Here is a 19,859-nt window from a genome sequence, read left to right on the forward strand (position 1 = left end):
CGTTTAGACATCTTGCCTACTTTCTCATCAAGCACACTCATCTTTCTTGGCGTTTTGCCTGAGTACCTGTATAGATCCCTGGACCTGGATTATCTGCTTTAACACTTGGACTGTGACACCCTGAGGAAAAAGACACATCATTATACAAGCTTAATCCACCATGAGTTTATAGTTTTCAATAATAAATAACATCCTCCTCTGCAAGTATTATAGTCTGAAGTTTTCCATTCTGAAAATGTTAGTAGTCTTAAATGTTTTCAAAAGACAGTAGAATTGAAGGCCTAATCATGAGGAATGAAGTCAGTATCTGGAGCAGGCAACATGTTAAGTATGGAACATCTCCTTGTAATATTTTGAGAGAGCAATTTCAAGGTTGTTGCATTCTTTTTATAGAAATGATTTTTGAGCCGGGCGCTGGTGGCTCACGCCTGTAATCCTAGCTACTCAGGAGGCTGAGATCTGAGGATCGCGGTTCAAAGCCAGCCCGGGCAGGAGAGACCGTGAGACTCTTATCTCCAATAAACCACCAGAAAACCGGAAGTGGCGCTGTAGCTCAAGTGGTAGAGCGCTCGCCTTGAGCTGAAGAGCTGAGGGACAGCACCCAGGCCCAGAGTTCAAGCCCCACGACCGACAAAAAAAAAAAAAAAAAAGAAATGATTTTTGCCAGGTGCTGGTGGCTCATGCCTGTAATCCTAGCTACTCAGAAAGCTGAGATATTAGGATCGCAGTTCAAAGCCAGATCGGGCAGGAACATATGTGAGACTCTTTTTTTTTTTTTAATTTTTATTTATTTTTTTTGTGAATATGTGAGACTCTTAACCGGCACTTAGCCACCAGAAAACCTGAAGTAGCTCTGTGGAAGTAGCTTAAGTGGTAGAGCATTTGCCTTGAGCTGAAGAGCTCAGGGACAGCACCCAGGTCCAGAGTTTGAGACCCACAACCAACAAAGAGTTATTTTCAGGCATATTTATTAAATTGTACAATCAAGACAAATATTCTAGTAGTCTCTTAGTCCTGTCTGTTTATGTGTTGGCCTTGAGGAATTTCAGCAACCTCAGTGCAGTGACATGAAGAAAAACAGCAGGGGTCGCTAGCGGCACATACATACAGCCCATATCTACAATACAGCCCATATCCGCAGTAAGCTGGAATGAATCCACAAAATACTCAAACCCATGTGTGAACTCTTATCCTTCAGGACAGTTGCCAGAGGCAGATTAGTGCCCATAGTGGGACATCATTCTGGGCATTTCTGTTTATGTGGAAAGACTATGCTTATACATACCCATGACTCTCTCATTTTAATCCCTTGTCCTTAGGATTTTGAGCAGAAGGCATGCTTTAAAATGGAGGAAGATACAGGTCTAATAGTTTGCCAAAGTTAGGACTGTATAGAAAGAAAAACAGAAGGTGTGTCTATAAATGGAGAAAGATAATGCATCTAACATTTTCCCCAAGTTGCACCAAAAATTTTAGGATCAAAGTTGATGATAAATTCTTTAATTCTCAATCTTAAAGGAACAGCGTACACACTCTTAAGACCAAGTCATAAGATGGACTGAGAGATCAGATTTTTCTTTCTAAACTAGCCATAGATGTACTGAGCAATATTTTTATCTCATTTGTAATTCTGTCTTATTTTCAATGACTTTTACATTTTTTTTTTTTTTTTTTTTTGGGGTCCGGTCGTGGGGCCTGAACTCTGGGCCTGGGCACTATCCCTCAGCTCTTCAGCTCAAGGCTAGCGCTCTACCACCTGAGCCACAGCGCCACTTCCGGCTTTTTTTCTTTTTGCATATGTGGTGCTGAGGAATTGAACCCAGGGCCTCAGGCATGCAAGGAAAGCGCTCTACCACTGAGCCACCTTCCCAGCCCTGACTTTTACATTATTTTAGATCTGCAGAAAAATAATAGTAACAACCAGCAACAAAACAAAACCCCAAATCCAGGTTGTCATATTTTTATCTTTGTTTTAGTAAAACAAACAAAAAAAGTAATATATATTATGTGAAATTGGGGCCACGTCTTAGGAGAATCAAAAAAAATCTCAAGTTTAACCACTCATTCATTCACTCAGTTAACACATTTTTTGATACCTTTTGTGTGGCAAGCACAATTGTAAATGTGGATGCAATAGGCAAGAATCTGTGTTGTCAGTGTTTTGTTCTTAATAGGAAAAGGAAACAGACAACTAAAACTTAGAATAGTGACTGTTGAAAGAACTACTGAAAATAAATCAGGGGAAGTAGACATGGAATTTGCATTTTTAAAGAGGCTTACCAGGAAAGATGACATTTAAAAATGTAAATTTAAAGTCTTACTGAGAAGGTGACATTTGAATAAAAGACTTGAGAGTAATAGGAGAATAAACCTGTGAACACCTGGGGAAAGATGTTCCAGGTAAGGAGAGTGGCAAATGCCAAGGTCTAAAGGTATGAGCTCACCTGGTGTGTTGAAGAAATAAAAAGAAGTCAGTACAACTTGGGCAGATGAGGACATAGAGACTTGTAGATGAGGGCAAAAAAAATAAAAGGACCATGTCATAGAATGACTAAAGGCCAATATGAATACTTCGGCCTTGGAGTAGGAATACATCTCAGTGGTAGAGTGTTTGCCTCATGTTTCCAAGGCCCCCGAGGTCCAATCCTCAGCAGTGAAAGAGGCAGAAAAAGTATTTCTGTGTTCACATCTGAGTAAGAGTGAAGGTTTTGTTTTTTTTCAGGGTCGCTCTGATAAAAGAACGAATGTTGTTGAGGATGGATTGTGGTAGTTGCAAAAGAAAAGCTAAGGGTCCAGTTAGGAGATTTCACAGCCATTTACATATAGGACGTGATAATGGCTTAAGCCTTTAGGTTTTGACAAATTAGTACAGCAAATTGAGAGAAGAGCAAAAGACCTCATGGAATAAGTTGCTGATTGCTCATACTGATCATTCTGGCTACTCAGGAGACTGAGATCTGAGGATCTCAGTTTGGAGCCAGTCTGGATAGATAAATCTGAGAGACTCCTATCTCCAAATAACTAACTAAGTAGATCTGCTGGAGCACCAGCCATGAATAAAAAAAGCCAAGAGAGAGTTTGAGATCCTGAGTTCAAGCCCCAGTACCATCCTCCTCCTCCAAAAAAGCAAATCTTTCAAGGAGGGAAGAAAATCCATTAAAGGAGTGAGGAACAGTGAAAGATTCAAGGCCTATTTGATAATTACTTGAGCCACATTCTTACTCCTTTTGGTCTTAGTTTATTTTTTTCAAGTAGGGTGTTAAGTTAACTTTCCTTGGGTCAGCCTCATTCTGATCTACCTCCCAAGTAGCTGAGGTTACTAACGTGTACCACCATGTCCAGCTCACATTTGTTAATAAGACACGTAATAAAATTACTATTTCATAAATGTCAGTTAACATACTATGTGTTTTACAGATGTTTAAGTCAATGAATCTAAAAAGAATCACTAAACTCATTTTTGCCAGGGTTTGTACTGAGGTCTGAGTAAAGATTGATATTTGATTTAATGACAGCCACAGAATTACTCCACAGAGGTTTTTGTTTTGTTTTGGGGGGGGGTTGTTTTTTGTCGGTCATGGGGGCCTGAACTCTGGGCCTGGGCACTGTCCTTGTGTTCTTCAGCTCAAGATTAGCACTCTATCACTGGAGACACAGGGCCACTTCTGGCCTTTTCTGTTTATGTGGTGCTGAGAAATCGAACCCAGGGCCTCATGCATGCAAAGCAAACACTCTATCATTAAGCCACCTTCCCAGCCCACTCTACAAAGTTTTAAATCTACAGTAGTTAAAATTGCAATAAAACATTTTCCTAAATACATTTTATCTTACTTGAATATATTCAAGTAAGACAATGCTGGGTTTGGGTTTTATAAGGAAAATTTGATTCCCTTGAGAGTTAATAGCATTTTCATATCATTAATTAAATACAATAAACCCATAACTAAAGAGGATTTAAAATTCCCAACTAAACATAAAAAGAGGCTGTAGTACGTTGTGATTAAGTAAATTTTCTCCAGCTCTCAACTTGTTCTAAGTGATAATCACAAGAAAAAAAAGGGGGAGACTGAAATTATTAAAATGAAAAACTGGCTGGGAAGTTGGCTCAGGGGTAGAGTGCTTGCCTCTCATGCATGAGGCCCTGGGTTCAATTCCTCAGTACTACATAAGAAGGAAAAAGCCAGAAGTGGCACTGTGGCTCAAGTGGTAGGGTGCTTGCCTTGAGCTGAAGATCTGAGGAACAGAGCCCAGGCCCAAAGTTCAGCCCCCACGACCAACAAAAAAAAGAGGGGAAAAAAATGAAAAGCTTATGGAAAGAGATGTGATGACTTGAAGTTTTTGGAGAAGCAGTAAGATTGAAATTTAAATTGATCTGTGAAGGATTTTAAAATGTGTATTACCGATATTGATGTACTAATACTTTATCATACCTTTAAGAATCTAATTATTTTTCCTAATGTACCTTTTACCTTTTTTTTATACAGTTTATGTTTAACAAGGTGGAAACCTGTAAGCTTGTTTGTACGAAAACATACCATACAGAGAAAGCTGAAGACAAACAAAAGTTAGATTTCTTGAAAAAGAGCATGTTACTGAATTATCAACATCACTGGTAAGACATGGAGATTTTAGCATTGGGGCTTTTTCAAGATGAAAACATCTCTATTTCCATGACTCCAAATTATTTCATAGACTGTATAAAACAAAGCAAATTAATTGATTTCCTTTCTTGTGATCATAGCATGAAGTGTAGTGACTTTTACTTATCAGAACATGGTTAAAATTAGTAGCACACAGTATCATCTTTTAATTGCTTAGATTACTGCTATAGCTGGTACTTCTTTTGGTAAATGGGCCTAGTACATAAAATACTTGTTTTTGTTTATGTGTACTTAAGGGGAGCATAGTTCTGTTTAATATTTTATAAGTAGTGTCAAACCATGGTAGAACTTTAACAAGTTTCTTACCAATCTGTGTTAAAATGAAAAGTACTTAAAACTATTGTATTTTTGTTTTTAAAAAGACCAACAACTGTGCTTATTATTCAGTATTCAAACATAGAGTTTGCAAGAGGCTCCCAAAATCCACCCTTTTAAGCCTTACCGTTAAAGATAATTTTGCTTACAAATGCTTACATCTTACGTGGAATCAAGGTGGGTGTGTATTTTGCCCCTTTAGAAAGTATAAGGTGCTGGAAGAGGGGACCAGGAGGACTATCTTTTCATTTTCTTTGAATGTCTTGTTGATGTCTTGGCTTGAACTATTTGCCTGCCCCAGGGAGGTTAGGAGCATCAGTAGAAACTAAAGTCCTATGGTGCACAAATTCTTAGGAGCCTGTCCTTCCCATTTGACCATTCCCTCAAAGGACTGCTGAGGAGAGCAACCTCTGTACATTTGCCCATCCATGAGCTAGGCATGGCTGGACAAGTTTGTTCTGGTCAACAAACCTAGGCAACATGTACTTGAGCCCCATAGAATAATGTTCCCGTATGCAAGTGGGACTGGTGGAAGAAGAGGAGGAACAGAGTTATCAGAAACTTGGCTGTTACTCTCACATCAGCAGCTCTTCTACTCCTCATGTCTTTGGTTTACGCCAAACTAAGAGCTCTCCTGCCCACATAAGATACTGTGGGTATACATTTAATTACTGAGTAAATGTGATTTTGGATGCATGTATATTCTTGCATGATATTCCTCCTGATTATTTGACTTTTCTTTTTTTTTTCTTCAAATGTTAGCTCTCTTGCCAGGTGTTGGTGGCTCATACTTATAATCCCAGCTACTCAGCAGGCTGAGATCTGAGGATCATAGTTCAAAGCCAGCCTAGACAGCAAAGTCCTAGAGACTCTTCAGTTAACCGCCAGAAAACCAGAAGTGTCACTGTGACTCAAAGTGGTAGAGTACTAGTCTTGAGCATAAAAGCTCAGGCACTCAGGCCCGGAGTTCAAGCCACACAGCCAACAAAAAGGGAAAAAAAAATAGCCCTCTTTACTCTCATTTACTCTAAGAGCACCTGACTCATTGACTGAATACAAGAATGACTCTAGGCCTTTGGGGTGATTTTAGCTCTCTTACACCCTTCTGGGTAAGTGGCACTATTTAGAATCTAGCTCCTGAAGATAATAGAAGCAAAGGCTGAGGGTGTAACCATGGTGTAGAGCATTTGACTAGCATGTATAAGACCTTAGGTTCCATCCCAGCACCCTACAAAAAGGAAGAAGAAACAAAGGAGAAGTAGCTCTTTAGTAGTCTCTATCCAGGAAAGTATTGAGAAATCTTTTTTTTTATTTATTGTAAAAATCTTTTAAACTAATTAGTGATATAATTAACCTGGGTCCTATTTTGATGCCAAGATAATTAATAACAATAAGAGTAAATAATGTTAGATGGTTTATGAATAATGAAGAATTTACAGTAGTAAAATTTATTAAGCAACTTGTAATAGGTATATCACTTGCAAACTTAAACTAGTGTACCTTAAAAAAACTAGAGAGCCAGGCGCAGGGGCTCACACCTGTAATCCTAGCTACTCAGGAGGCTGAGATCTGAGGATCATGGTTCAAACTCAGCCTGGGCAGGAAAGTCCGTGAGATTCTTATCTCTGATAAACTGTCAGAAAACCAGAAGTGGTGCTGTGGCTCAAGTCAATGCTGGCCTTGAGCTGAGGGATAGTGCCCAGGCCCAGAATTCAAGCCCCACAACTGACAACAACAAAAAGTAGACTGTGAAAATACTGGTGAATAATAATTTTGAATGGAATTGGAAAAGTTTATATTACGAATCCAAATCCATTAACCAAAAAAAAAAAAAGAACCTAAACCATACCAGAAATGGGGAAAACACTGATTCATAGTGATGAGTTATTGAAACTATTGGTTTAGTGTATTTCTTTCTTGACTTATTTTAAAAGGTTCTTACAAGCCGGGCACTGGTGGCTCACGCCTGTAATCCTAGCTACTCAGGAGGCTGAGATCTGAGGATTGCGGTTCAAAGCCAGCCCTGGCAGGAGAGACCGTGAGACTCCTATCTCCAATAAACCACCAGAAAACCGGAATGGCGCTGTAGCTCAAGTGGTAGAGCGCTTGCCTTGAGCTGAAGAGCTGAGGGACAGCGCCCAGGCCCAGTGTTCAAGCCCCACGACTGACAAAAAAAAAAAAAAAAGGTTCTTACAATGGAACTTGATTTTAAGCATGGATAGCATGTGGCAGAGCTTAAATATGTATTCAGGAACTTGAAAGACCTTCAGCAGAACTACATTCTGTACAGGAATTTTATTGTGAATGTAGTATATTTTATTTTATCCTTTGTACTAAATTGCTTTAAAGAGAGAATAATCATTGTAAAGCAATGCATGACTATGAAACTTACAAGCAATACAGGAAAATAGTAAGTAAAACAAACAAGAATCTTCTACCACTCACAGATTTTAAGTCCTCTTCCCTCCCAAGAAGTAGCACTATTCTCATACGTGCTTTTTATTTTTCTTTGTATTCACAACTATGTAAAAGTATGTGTAGTTCTTTAAAATAACAGCTGAAGTATTGTATACATTATTCTGCCTTTTGCTTGTCTCATTTAAGAAATTATTACTAGCATTTTTCTAGGTTGAGCACAGCATCTCTGTAGATCTATCTTTACCTCATCATTTTGTATACTTGTATGAATGTACTGTAATTTTTTCTTCATAACAGCTTAACATGTATGTATTCATGTCCCTTCTTATGAAAAAGAGTTAATCACAGTTTTTTTTTTATTTAAATTGTTGAGAACTTTTTTCCTTACTTGGGACATGAAAACATGATTCAAGAATCTTTTAGAGTACCCTGTCTAAGCTGCTCTGTGATTCCAGCAAAAAGCACCCAAATTCCCTTCAATTGTGCTCTTCATGATTTGTGATTATACTTCTTCCCTAAGTTTACTTTTATAATGTGTGTTTCTGGCGATCAAATCTAGGACATTGCACATACAAGACAAGTGCTCCACCACTGAGCTACATAGCCTACACTCAGTTCTTTATGGCTTTTTTAACAAATAAAAAAATATTCAGGGGGCTGGGAAGGTGGCTCAGTGGTAGAGTGCTTGCCTTGCTTGCCTGAGGCCCTGGGTTCGATTCCGCAGCACCACATAAGCAAAATAAAAAAAGCCGGAAGTGGCGCTATGGCTCAAGTGGTAGAGCGCTAGCCTTGAGCTGAAGAGCTGAGGGACAATGCCCAGGCCCAGAGTTCAGACCCCATGACCGGACCCAAAAAAAAAAAAAAAATTCAGCTAGTTATAAGTACATGTAACTTTTCAGTTTCATAGAACCCTATATAGCTTGTTGGGCTGGCAGTTTGTAATGAGTGTATCAATTGTAGATTTACCCTATTCTGATTTAAAAAGAGAAAAAAACAAAAAATGGACTGGTAATGATTTTGCAGTTGTTGGAAAGTTCATGATTTCAAGCCTGAAGATATGTTATCCCAAATCCTACTTAAGTTAGCAAAGAGAAATAAGGTGCCATTCTGAAAGGTTCAAAATCCTAGTGAATAGGGTAAATTTACTCATGTTAAAACCAGCCAGCCGGGCGCTGGTGGCTCACACTTGTAATCCTAGCTACTCAGGAGGCTGAGATCTGAAGATTGTGGTTCAAAGCCAGCCTTGGCAGGAAAGTCTATGAGACTCTTATCTCCAGTTAACCACCAGAAAACTGGAAGTGGCGCTGTAGCTCAAGTGGTAGAGCACTCCCCTTTTGCTGAATAGCTCAGGGACAGCGCCCAGGCTCAGAGTTCAAGACCCACTACCAACCAAAAACAACAACAACAAAGCCACCCAGCATGACTTAAATGCTAATTCTGGGTATTCTAATCTGATGAGAAACTTTTTTTTAAATATAGAATATTGGAGTCTTTATTACACATTTAACAGGCTGTAGGCAGCCAATTGTTACAAAGTCCTACAGCATATAAATACATATAACACAGCTAGGAAACAGGCTAAAGAGGAAAGAAAGAACAAAAACAATACCAAACAATCCAATTCAGCTCCAGTGGAGAGCTGAATTGGGAGGTCATGATGACTGCAGAAGAGCCAGGAGAAAGGACACAGGACATGATCACGGAGACACACATGGCATGGTGTCCCTGATGAGAAACTTTTATAAATAGCTTATTGGGAAACTGAGTCATTCTTAAGTGAAGTTTGATTAGTAATAGTATTTCAAGTAGAGTTCCCAGATGATAAGGGAAGTCATGAGGACTACCTCATGGTAAAAAGTTGTAGTCAGCCATTCAGCTTTTAAATGTGCAAGTCTCCTTCTCATATTCTTTTCCTCTTGCAGATTACAACAATTAAACACTTTGATGCTAGGAATTCAAATAAACACTGCTTCCTGAACTTCAAAAATATAGTTATTATTTCAAAGGCTTTGTTGTTTTTTAAATGAATTCTAAAATGATATATAAGATAGTTGCTTAAAAAAAACAGCTTGTCTCTGAATTCCTCATTTTGTAACTAGCACTATAGTTTTTATGTAGTACTTTCTCTCTAGTATGACAGCATAAAGGTATTATATCTGGTTTATATATACTCATGAACTGATTTTCATTCACTGTCTAAAAAAAATTAAAGCAATTAACTGATTCTTTAGGCCCCTAGAAAATCTGAATTATTCATTTTATATAACATTTTTTATAGAATTGTTTTATGTTTCTAATATTTTACAGTCTTTTCATTGGAGTTAGTAGCCTGCTGGTTATAATAATAAGCAACTTAATAGTATAGGTGATTCTAAAACTTGGTACATTGGGTGCTAATAGCATTTTAATGTGACGAGACATGTTTTATTAGGCCATTAAGGTACACCTTGGGTGAATATACAATCATAATTTTGCTTCCTAAGGCATACATTAATTAACAAATAAAACATGCCCTGGAGTGTTGTCTTATGACTGTAATATAGCTAGTATGTTGTGACTAATTTCTTTTATTTGTGTCCTGCAGTGTGTTCAGGGCAAAGGGGACCACATGCTCGGACTTTGATGTAGTTATACAATACCATAGAACCTTATTCTTTATTTTTATGCTTTTTTTTAAAGGTTCTTTATAGCATTATAGCAGTATCTTTTAGAAATCACTGATGTATAATTTTAACAGATACTCCTTTAATTTTCACTTTCTTACTTAGCCCTTTACTTGAATAACTTCCCTTATTGTAGTTATATTATCCTTTTTATTGAACTACCTGAGTAATAAACACCACTTCTATAATATTCAATTATGGTTCCCAATGAACTAGATATATTGCTTTGGATCTATTTAAATCTTTGAATGTTAAGGTAAATTATACTTAGGTGTCTAGATAACACCATAAATTAGCAGTTACAGGTATTTATGCAACTTAACTACATAAATTTGTAATTTCAAAGAAGCTGTAAAATTTTTCTTTACTACAATGTATCATATTAGTATAGTGTTACTTCTTGTACACTATCAGATATCAAAGTTCTTTGTGGTTTTGGAATCTAAAGGAATTTACATGTTTATATCTTAGAGAGTAATGAACTGATCTAGGCAGTAATTCTAGTCATGTCTGCTGGGTTCTCTACTAACTCGACTCATTTCTGTACATAGGATTGTGGATAATATGCCTGTGACCTGGTGTTATGATGTTGAAGATGGTCAGAGGTTTTGCAATCCTGGATTTCCCATTGGCTGTTACATTACAGATAAAGGTCATGCAAAAGATGCCTGTGTTATTAACGTAAGTTTGTAAGAAAGTCTGTACTGCTTTTTACAACAGATTTTTTAGGAAGAGAATTCAGTCTTTTCTTGAAGGTTGAATAATATTAATTTAAAAACAAATTATTTATGTTTACAAAATGAGTGCAAATCAGATATCATAAAGTTCAGGTATTTAGATCATAGGCTTCAACCAGATTAATAAAGTGTAAATTTAATTCTGGGATTAAAATAATACACATTTGGTTCAACGTTTACTAAAGTATATCTTGTATCCTAAAGGGCTAGGACTTTGTTTCACCTCTGTTAAAAGTTAAATACCTAAATCTTATACATAAAAAATGTAAACCATGAAATATCACAAAGGCCCCATTATAAATTTATGAAATCTGTATTTCAGGTTAGTAGTGTACATTTTTTTAAGTACTATCTCTTTTTTATCTTTTTTATTGTAATACCACCTCTCTTTAAAGCCATTATTGAACAATTAAAACTGGATTCATATAACAGACATAAATATAGAAAGTAATTAAAGTTATCGGGGACAAGGACTAGGCGTGGTGGCTCACTTACATAATCCTAGGTACTTAGGAGGCAGAGATCAAGAAGATTGTAGTCTGAGGCTAGTCCTGGGCAAAAGCATAGGACACTATTTGAAAATAACTAAAACCAAAAAGGGATGATATAATGGTTCAGATGACAAAATATCCTGAAGACATAAAAAATACCCCAGTAACTTAAACATGCAAGCAGGTGAATCAGTGTTATTATAATAGTAACATCCTGATTTATTGTGTATGTGGCGTGGGCATATGCGTGTTCCTGTCTGTAGTGGGGCTTGAATTCAGAGCCAGGGCACTGCCCTTTAGCTTTTGCCCTCAATGTTGGCATTCTTCTACTTTAGCCACAGCTGCATTTACCGCTTTTATTTTTTTTAATTTGGTAGTTAATTAGGGATAAGTCTCATGATCTGAGATCCTCAGATTTCAGCCTTTTAAGTTACTAGGATTACAGATATGAACCACCAGCATCTGGCCTGATTTATTCTCTTAATGAAGAGCTTGATCATGAAATTTTTTTATAGATTAATGCTTTTATGAGAATTAATCTGAGGGGACATTGAATAATTTAGGTTATTGGTTTAGTCCAAAGTTAACAAAGTTTTAGGTAGGGAATATTTTAAATGTTTATGGTTTAAGCTTGTTTATAATGTTTCACATAAATTAATTTTGTTTTATTACAAATAAAAAGCTAGAAAATACTAGGTTTGTGTTTCAGTATTTATTCAATTTTATGTAAAAATTATAACTTTAAAAAGCACAGTATATCCTTTCCTAATTAAATTAAGAGTTGTGGTTAAGGGGCTAGGAAGGTAGCTCAGTGGTAGAGAGCTTGCCTTGCATGCCTGAGGCCCTGGATTCAATTCCTCAGCACCATATAAGCAAAAAGGGGGGGAAAAAAGCCGGAAGTGGTGCTGTGGCTCAAGTGGTAGAGCGCTAGCCTTGAGCTGAAGAGCTGAGGGACAGTGCCCAGGCCCAGAGTTCAGGCCCCCACGACCAGACCAAAAAAAATAAATAAAATAAAATAAAGAGTTGTGGTTAAAACTTAGGCATAATAATGGGAAAGAGGGGCTGGGAAGGTGGCTCAGTGGTAGCGTGCTTGCCTTGCATGCATGAGGCCCTGGGTTCGATTCCTCAGCACCACATAAGCAAAAAGAAAAAAAGCCGGAAGTGGCGCTGTTGCTCAAGTGGTAGAGCGCTAGCCTTGAGCTGAAGAGCTGAGGGACAGTGCCCAGACCCAGAGTTCAGGCCCCATGACTGGACCCAAAATAATAATAATAATAATGGGAAAGAATTAAAATTTTATACAGGTAAATTTTCTTAATTATAGCGCATTTTAAGGTTTTTTTGTTTGACTCGTGTAGTCAGTTTCCTACCTTTAACTAATTTCTGTTCTACAGTCAGAATTCCATGAAAGAGATACCTTTTACATCTTCAACCATGTTGACATCAAAATATACTATCATGTAGTTGAAACTGGGTCCATGGGAGCAAGATTAGTAGCTGCTAAACTTGAACCAAAAAGGTAACTATACACATCAATAAAAATGCAAATAAATACATGAAATTAGGTACAAAAAGTAAGTATTTGGAGTCCAATTAACTTATTCTTTAATCATTATCCTGATAGTTGAGGATTGATTGTGACTAAACCTCCCATTAGTATGATGTTACTGAGTATCTTACTTATTAGTACTTTGTCATAGTAAGTGGTTAGGCCACTTTGTGAATTAATCCTTTGGCTTGGAGAACATAAACAGTTATCTCAGATTTCCCTATACAGTGGAAGGAGCACTGACTTAGTGATATATGACTCTCCCTGTGAGAGGTCCAAGGGAGACTCTGTGCCAGTACCTGAAAAGCTATTGAAAGAGCATCTTAAAAGTCGTTAGGGGTATTAACATGTTTTGATATGATTGTTCCTTCATTGGTATAGCTGCTTTTTCATATTACTAGTGATAAAGATAAGCTAGGCTCCTTTTGTGGCATTTTCATTCTTAAGATTATTTAGCCAGGGGCTGGGAAGGTGGCTCAATGGTAGCGTGCTTGCCTCTCATGCATGAGGCCCTGAGTTCAATTCTTTAGCACCACAAAAACAGAAAAAGCAGAAGTGGCACTGTGGCTTAAGTGGTAGAGCTCATGCCTTGAACTGAAGAGCTGAGGCCCAGAGTTCAAGATCCACGACTGACAAAAAACAAAAGACTATTTAGCCAGGTAGAGTGGTATGCAACCAGCATTTAGGAGGCAAGATGGAAGGGTCACTTGTGCCAGGAGTTCAAAACTAATTTGGGCAATGTAGTGCCAGGCCTTGTCTCAAAAAAGAGATGGTCAAGTTTACTCATAATTTTGAGTAGTGGTTTTTACATACATAATTAAGCCTACTGTTTATATGAAGTAAATATTTGTACTGTTAAATGTGACATGAATAATTTCATCTTTAATGACCAGCAGCATTGTGAAATATGTACAGAATTTCTAGTCTTTATTTTACCCTATTTTCTGAACTGTATTTTTAATGGCATCTTGCCAAAAATGTTTTTCCCCACAGCTTCAAACATACTCACATAGATAAACCAGACTGCTCTGGACCCCCCATGGACATAAGTAACAAAGCTTCTGGGGAGATCAAAATTGCCTACACTTACTCTATTAGTTTTGAGGTAAGTTTGTTTTTATCTTCAGTATAACTCAGAAATTGATTTTAAATTAATACTACTTAAACTAATTAAAACACTAATGATTAAGCTCATTAAATGAGCTGATTTTTAGAATAATTCATCAGTCTGCTAGGCAGCATAATACATCTTGAAACAAAGCTTTAGTGTAAATAAGAAGGTACAGGAAATGCCAAGGGATACATGTAAGACAGTAGGTAGAATACATCCTAGAAGCATTTGGAAAAAATATCATTTAAAAAATAAGGATTTAAATTTCCTTTCAGTAAATTTTCTTAGGAAATTAAAAAAAGTAGTTTTTTTCATTGGGGAGAGAAGTTCCTTAAAATAAAAGGTGGTAACAAAAGACTTAGGCAGTATGTCACCTCTAGTTTTTAAAAAAGCTTGACAATTTAATATAGTGTGGTGTTTAATGTCCCATATTGTGTTTAGTTGTGCAAGGCCAACACAATAGACTGTATGTATTTCTAGGAATTAAAAGTTTAATATGACATTGGCCAGATGGTCAGTATACCTTGACTTAAGTCTGATTAGTTGTCCCATAGACACAAAGTAGAGTAAGTTCCTAGCAAGGCACCCATAGTTCACACTTCTAATCCTAGCTGCTCAGGAGGCTGAAATCTGAGGATCACAGTTCAAAACCAGAAAAATCCATGAGACTCTTTTCCCAGTTAAGCACCAGAAAACTGGAGGTGGAGCTGTGGCTCTAAGTGGTAGGTTGCTAGCCTTAAGCAAAAGAGCTCAAGGACAGTGCCCAAGCTCTGAGTTGAAGCCCCAGGACTGTCACAAAAAGAAAAAAATAAACAAGTTCCATTCAGTTATTTTCTTTTTTTTTTTTTTTTAATTTTATTTTATTTGTGAACATACTGTACAGAGGGGTTACAATTACATGGGCAGGATAATGCGTACATTTCTTACCAAGCATTGCAGCCTCCTCCTTTGGTTTACCCTTCACATCCCTTCCCAGCCTCCCCCCTTCCCCCCAACCCGAATCCTTCTCCTTCCCCCCCCCCCCCCCCTTTGTTGTAAAGCTCGTTTTGGACATGACAACTTGTACTTCTCATTGTTGCAACAGGTCCACCTGTATCCTTAAACAACTGGTTTTTCCCCATCTCCTCCACAAGTTATACTGACATCAAATATAGTGAAAGCAGGGGTTATACTGTGGAGGAGGGACATACAAAGCAACAAAGAGATAATCTTATAAATGCGTTAGAAACACATGCATGAAAAAAAAAATTAAAATACATATCTAAGGGTTCATTTTCCTGACATCACATTATCTGACCTTTTCCCAGTTATTTTCTAAAGAAATCACCAGTATAGATTTAACAATTGACATTGAATAATATACCTTTATTAGCTATAATTTAAAGCAAAGCTTTTAAAACATTTTCATGTTAGTATTGTGGATGGGGTTTTTTTTGTTTGTTTGTTTTGTTTTTTTTTTTGTCGTGGGGCTTGGGCGCTGTCCTTGTGCTCTTCAGCTCAAGGCGAGCGCTCTACCACTTGAGCCACAGCACCACTTCCAGTTTTTGTTTTTTTTTAATTTACTACTTAATCTCATTCTGACTTATGTTAGTTAGAGCAAATCTTAAGCTCCTTGAATTTCATTACCAACCCAAGTTATGCTATTAGAAATTGCAAGTGTTGAGTGAGGGGAAGGGCAAGCAGTTGCAAGGAAGTTTGCATTCCTAATGTGTGTTGTCAGCAAATTGTAAAAGATTCTTTTCCTTTCCCCTTCCAGGAAGATAAAAATATCAGATGGGCATCTAGATGGGACTATATTCTGGAGTCTATGCCTCATACTCACATTCAGTGGTTTAGGTAAGAGTATAGAGTTGATCTGATTTTGGCTTTTTACTTTGTTCCTTTCAACATTTCATTTCCTCTCTGATCCTCTCTAGTATACTCAGAAGTCTGGATTTGGATTCAAATCTTGACTTTTAAAGTGTTATGAGTTATTTGTCAGGGGAGTCTATTCCTTAAGTTGGTTTCTGAATCTAAAAGTACCTACCTTATAAAAGGAATGTGGAAGGAGATAATGGGATAGAGGATCTTTGGACATCACTGGTTGTCATATAAGAGTGTTCATTATAGAGGCTGCTGTTATACAGTGATTATTCTCTCCAAAGTGTGACTCAACCCTTTGCATAATGCTATCACTTCCTCTTTCTACTTGACTGACTAATATTTTTGACACTCACTAATTTACTGAGTAAATTTGTTCTGCAAGAAGTTTCTTAATGTGTGTTCTGTAATGATTTAGGCTCATAGTTATTTAATAATATTAACGATGAACAAAAACAATTCTAGTTTTAAATTGTAAAACTGTAGGGCTTGGAGATAGTAATTCAGTGACAGGGCACTGAATGTTTGAGCTCTAGAATGTTAGAGCTCTTGGGTCAATCACCAACACCACAAAATTAAAAAATGGAATATAAAGCCGGGCGCTGGTGGCTCACACCTGTAATCCTAGCTACTCAGGAGGCTGAGATCTGAGGATCGCGGTTCAAAGCCAGCCTAGGCAGGAGAGACCGTGAGACTCCTATCTCCAATAAACCACCAGAAAACCGGAAGTGGCGCTGTAGCTCAAGTGGTAGAGCACTCGCCTTGAGCTGAAGAGCTGAGGGACAGCGCCCAGGCCCAGAGTTCAAGCCCCACGACCGACAAAAAAAAAATAAAAAAAAAATGGAATATAGTAACATATGCCTCTAATCCCAGCTACTCAGGAGAATATGGTAGGAAGATTACAAGTTTAAAGGTAGTCTGGGCAACTTGGCAAGAAATATCTCAAAAGAAAGAATTATAATAAATATGTAATGATCTGTATTTGCTAGAAGGAAACATAGGAAAGCATAGTCATTGAATTTGTTGGGTATTAGGTAGTTTATATTGTCATTTTGATTAATGCTATTTCAGTATTAATAGACAATTTTTTGACACTGTTTTTAAGCTGTTCTATTGATTAAGTTACAAGTTAAACGTGATATTCTTATTTCTAGCATAATGAATTCCCTGGTCATTGTTCTCTTCTTATCTGGAATGGTAGCTATGATTATGCTACGGACATTGCATAAAGATATTGCCAGATATAATCAGATGGATTCCACGGTGAGTAAGTGAAAACATTTTATCTGCTTAGTTTTGGGTCCCTGAAGACAATCTTTATTGTCACTTACGAGAAAGTTGAAAGTATAGCTTTAAAATCTGCATTTTGAGAAAGTTGAAAATACAGCTTTAAAATCTGCTTTTAAAATACTCTGCTCAAAAGTTATCTTCACATTTTCAAATAAGAAAGTGATACTGGGGCTGGGAAGGTGGCTCAGTGGTAGAGCGCTTGCCTTGAATGCCTGAGGCCCTAGGTTCGATCCTCAGCACCACATAAGCCAAAAGAAAAAAGCCAGAAGTGGCACTGTGGCTCAAGTGGTAGAGCGCTAGCCTTGAGCTGCAGAGCTGAGGGACAGCACCCAGGCCCAGAGTTCAGGCCCCACGACCGGACCCAAAAAAAAAAAAAAGAAAGAAAGTGATACTTTGTCTGGTGCCAGTGGCTAATGCCTGTATTCCTAGCTACTCAGGAGGCTGAGATCTGAGGATCATGGTTTGAAGCTACTCCAAGCAGGAAACTTGGTGAGACTCTTACCTCCAATAAACTACTCAAAAAAATAAAAAAGCCCAAGAGGTAAAAAGAAGTGTCCAAGCCCAGAGTTCAAGCCTCAGACTGGGCCAAAAAAAAGAAAAGAAAATGATACTTAACCAGATGCTCATGCCTGTAATCCTAGCTACTCAGGAGGCTGAGATGAGGATAATGGTTCAAAGCCAGCCACTGGGGCAAGGAAAGTCCATGAGACTCTTATCTCCAATTAACTACTAGAAAACCAGAAGTAGTGCTATGGCTCAAGTGGTAGAGCGCTCCCCTTGAACTGAAGAGCTTAGGGACAGCGCTCAGGCATAGAGTTCAAGCTCTACACCCAACAACAAAAAAAAAGCTGAGACAGTGCCCAGGCCCTGAGTGCAACCCCCATGACTGACAAAAAAAAAAAAAATTGACATTCTGTAGGGTGTTAGTCATCACAGCATTTCTAGATGAACTGTTCACATCCTTGCCCAGGTCAGAAGGCAAGTACAAAATGAGTTCTGGGTGTACAGCTCTGATACTGCCTCTTTCCCTTCCTGACATTCCATCAACAACATCAGCTTCTTCCCATACTACCATACACCAGTTTGTGAAGTCAAAATTGAATGGGATAACCAAGGGAGTTCGTAAATTTGTGTGTGTTTCAATTTTAAATATCGATTTTCATTGAATTTATGCCATATCAACTTTACATTTGGTTTATTCAGAGTAACCACCAGGCTCATTTATTCTCATTTTATGTTACATACAGTTACATATTTTATACTCAGCTTTTTAGACATCAGTAATCTGTATTGAATGTAAAAACTCACACTTTCTTTTGTGTGCGCATGTTTATGTGTGTGTGAGTGAGTGCGCACACACATGTGCTAGTCCTAGGGCTTGAACTCAGGCCCTAAGTGTTGTCCTTGAGCTGTTTTGATCAAGACCTAGCACTCTACTACTTGAGCCACAGTTCTACTTACGACTTTTTTTTTTTTTTGAGTAGTTTATTGGAGGTAAGAGTCTCACAGACTTTCTGGCTCAGTTTGGCTTTGAACCTCAATCCTCAAATCTCAGCCCCCATGAATAGCTAATATTATAGGCATATTCATATTTTCAGTATTGTCTGTTCATAGCTTCTTTACCTCCTCCCAACTTCTGTCCTTTGAATTGGGAAAAAAGTGTATTAATATTTATAAACTTACAGCTTGTCTACTCTGTAGTATCTTTGGCTTTTGTTGATTATATAAATTATTAAAATAACTTTATAATTTTTTAATACTCTACTCACAATCAGCTATTTTAAATAATCTGTTAGTGGGATTTTTTTTTTTTGCCATAGTAAATACAGGCTTGTGGTGAACCTACTTTCTTCTGCTTCTGCTCCTCTTGCTCTTCCTCCTGTCTTACCACAACAGTTAGAATACAGTGAACTCAAACATAAGTCTGATTTCACTTCTAAGCTCAATCACACAGTGGTTTCCCCACTTCACTCTGAGTAAATGCAGAGGCCTTGTTACCTCTCAGAGCTCTGCTGCAAATGCTGACCATTCTGCTCAGGGACTTCACACTTGCAATTCTGTCTACTTGGAATGTTTGTTTCTCAGGTATTTCCATGGCTAGCTCCTTTACCTCCCTAACTATGCAGAAATATGATCCTCCCAGTGAAACCTTCCTGATCAACTTACATCCTCCATATACATCCATACTCCCTAATTTTTCTTTATTTTTTTTGCATTGTTTCTTATATATTTAATATGATCAGTACTTTACAGTTTATAACATTTTATCAGGAGAATGGAAATACTACATAATAATTTAGTATCTTTTCTGACTTCATATTGGTACCTTAAAATCAACCATAATGGAAATAATTGCATTACAAAAATCAGCAAAAGCTATGAATTATGTTTGGATAAAGTCATTTGTTTACCGTGTACCAGGACATCTCAATTCACAACTCAGAAGTTCTAGAATTTTTAAACAGTACACACTAGCTGGATGCAGGTAGCACCTACCTGTAATTTTAGTTACTCAGGAGGCTAAGATCTGAAGGATCACAATTCAGAGTCAGCTAAGCAGAAAAGTTCACTAGATTCCATTTGTAGAGCAACCGCTAAACAGAGGTATGGCTAACCCCAGCTTAGCAAACATGTAGCCCTGAGTTCAATGAGTCTAATTTACTCCAATAATATTCTTTTCAATTTTAAAATTAAGACTGCTCACTAAAAATTTCAATTAGTATTATCAATATTGATGAGTCAGAAACTGAGTAAAACTTGTGTGTGT

The 19,859-nt window shown here is 37.5% G+C and overlaps 1 protein-coding gene across 2 annotated transcripts in view; it reads left to right on the plus strand.

Moving 5' to 3' along the window:
• The window catches only part of Tm9sf2 (transmembrane 9 superfamily member 2), a 58,757-nt gene that overhangs the window by 16,843 nt on the left and 22,055 nt on the right, over positions 1-19,859 (plus strand). For both annotated transcript variants that reach the window (XM_042682637.1, XM_042682638.1), the window contains exons 4-9: positions 4,485-4,612; positions 10,609-10,738; positions 12,677-12,801; positions 13,825-13,936; positions 15,699-15,778; positions 16,957-17,065. In XM_042682637.1, the coding sequence (XP_042538571.1) occupies positions 4,485-4,612; positions 10,609-10,738; positions 12,677-12,801; positions 13,825-13,936; positions 15,699-15,778; positions 16,957-17,065 (684 nt within the window). The remainder of the gene's footprint in view (positions 1-4,484; positions 4,613-10,608; positions 10,739-12,676; positions 12,802-13,824; positions 13,937-15,698; positions 15,779-16,956; positions 17,066-19,859) is intronic.

This window comes from Dipodomys spectabilis, unplaced genomic scaffold (assembly GCF_019054845.1).
Source record: "Dipodomys spectabilis isolate Male_0828 unplaced genomic scaffold, ASM1905484v1 ptg000075l, whole genome shotgun sequence".
Taxonomy (NCBI): Eukaryota; Metazoa; Chordata; class Mammalia; order Rodentia; family Heteromyidae; genus Dipodomys; species Dipodomys spectabilis.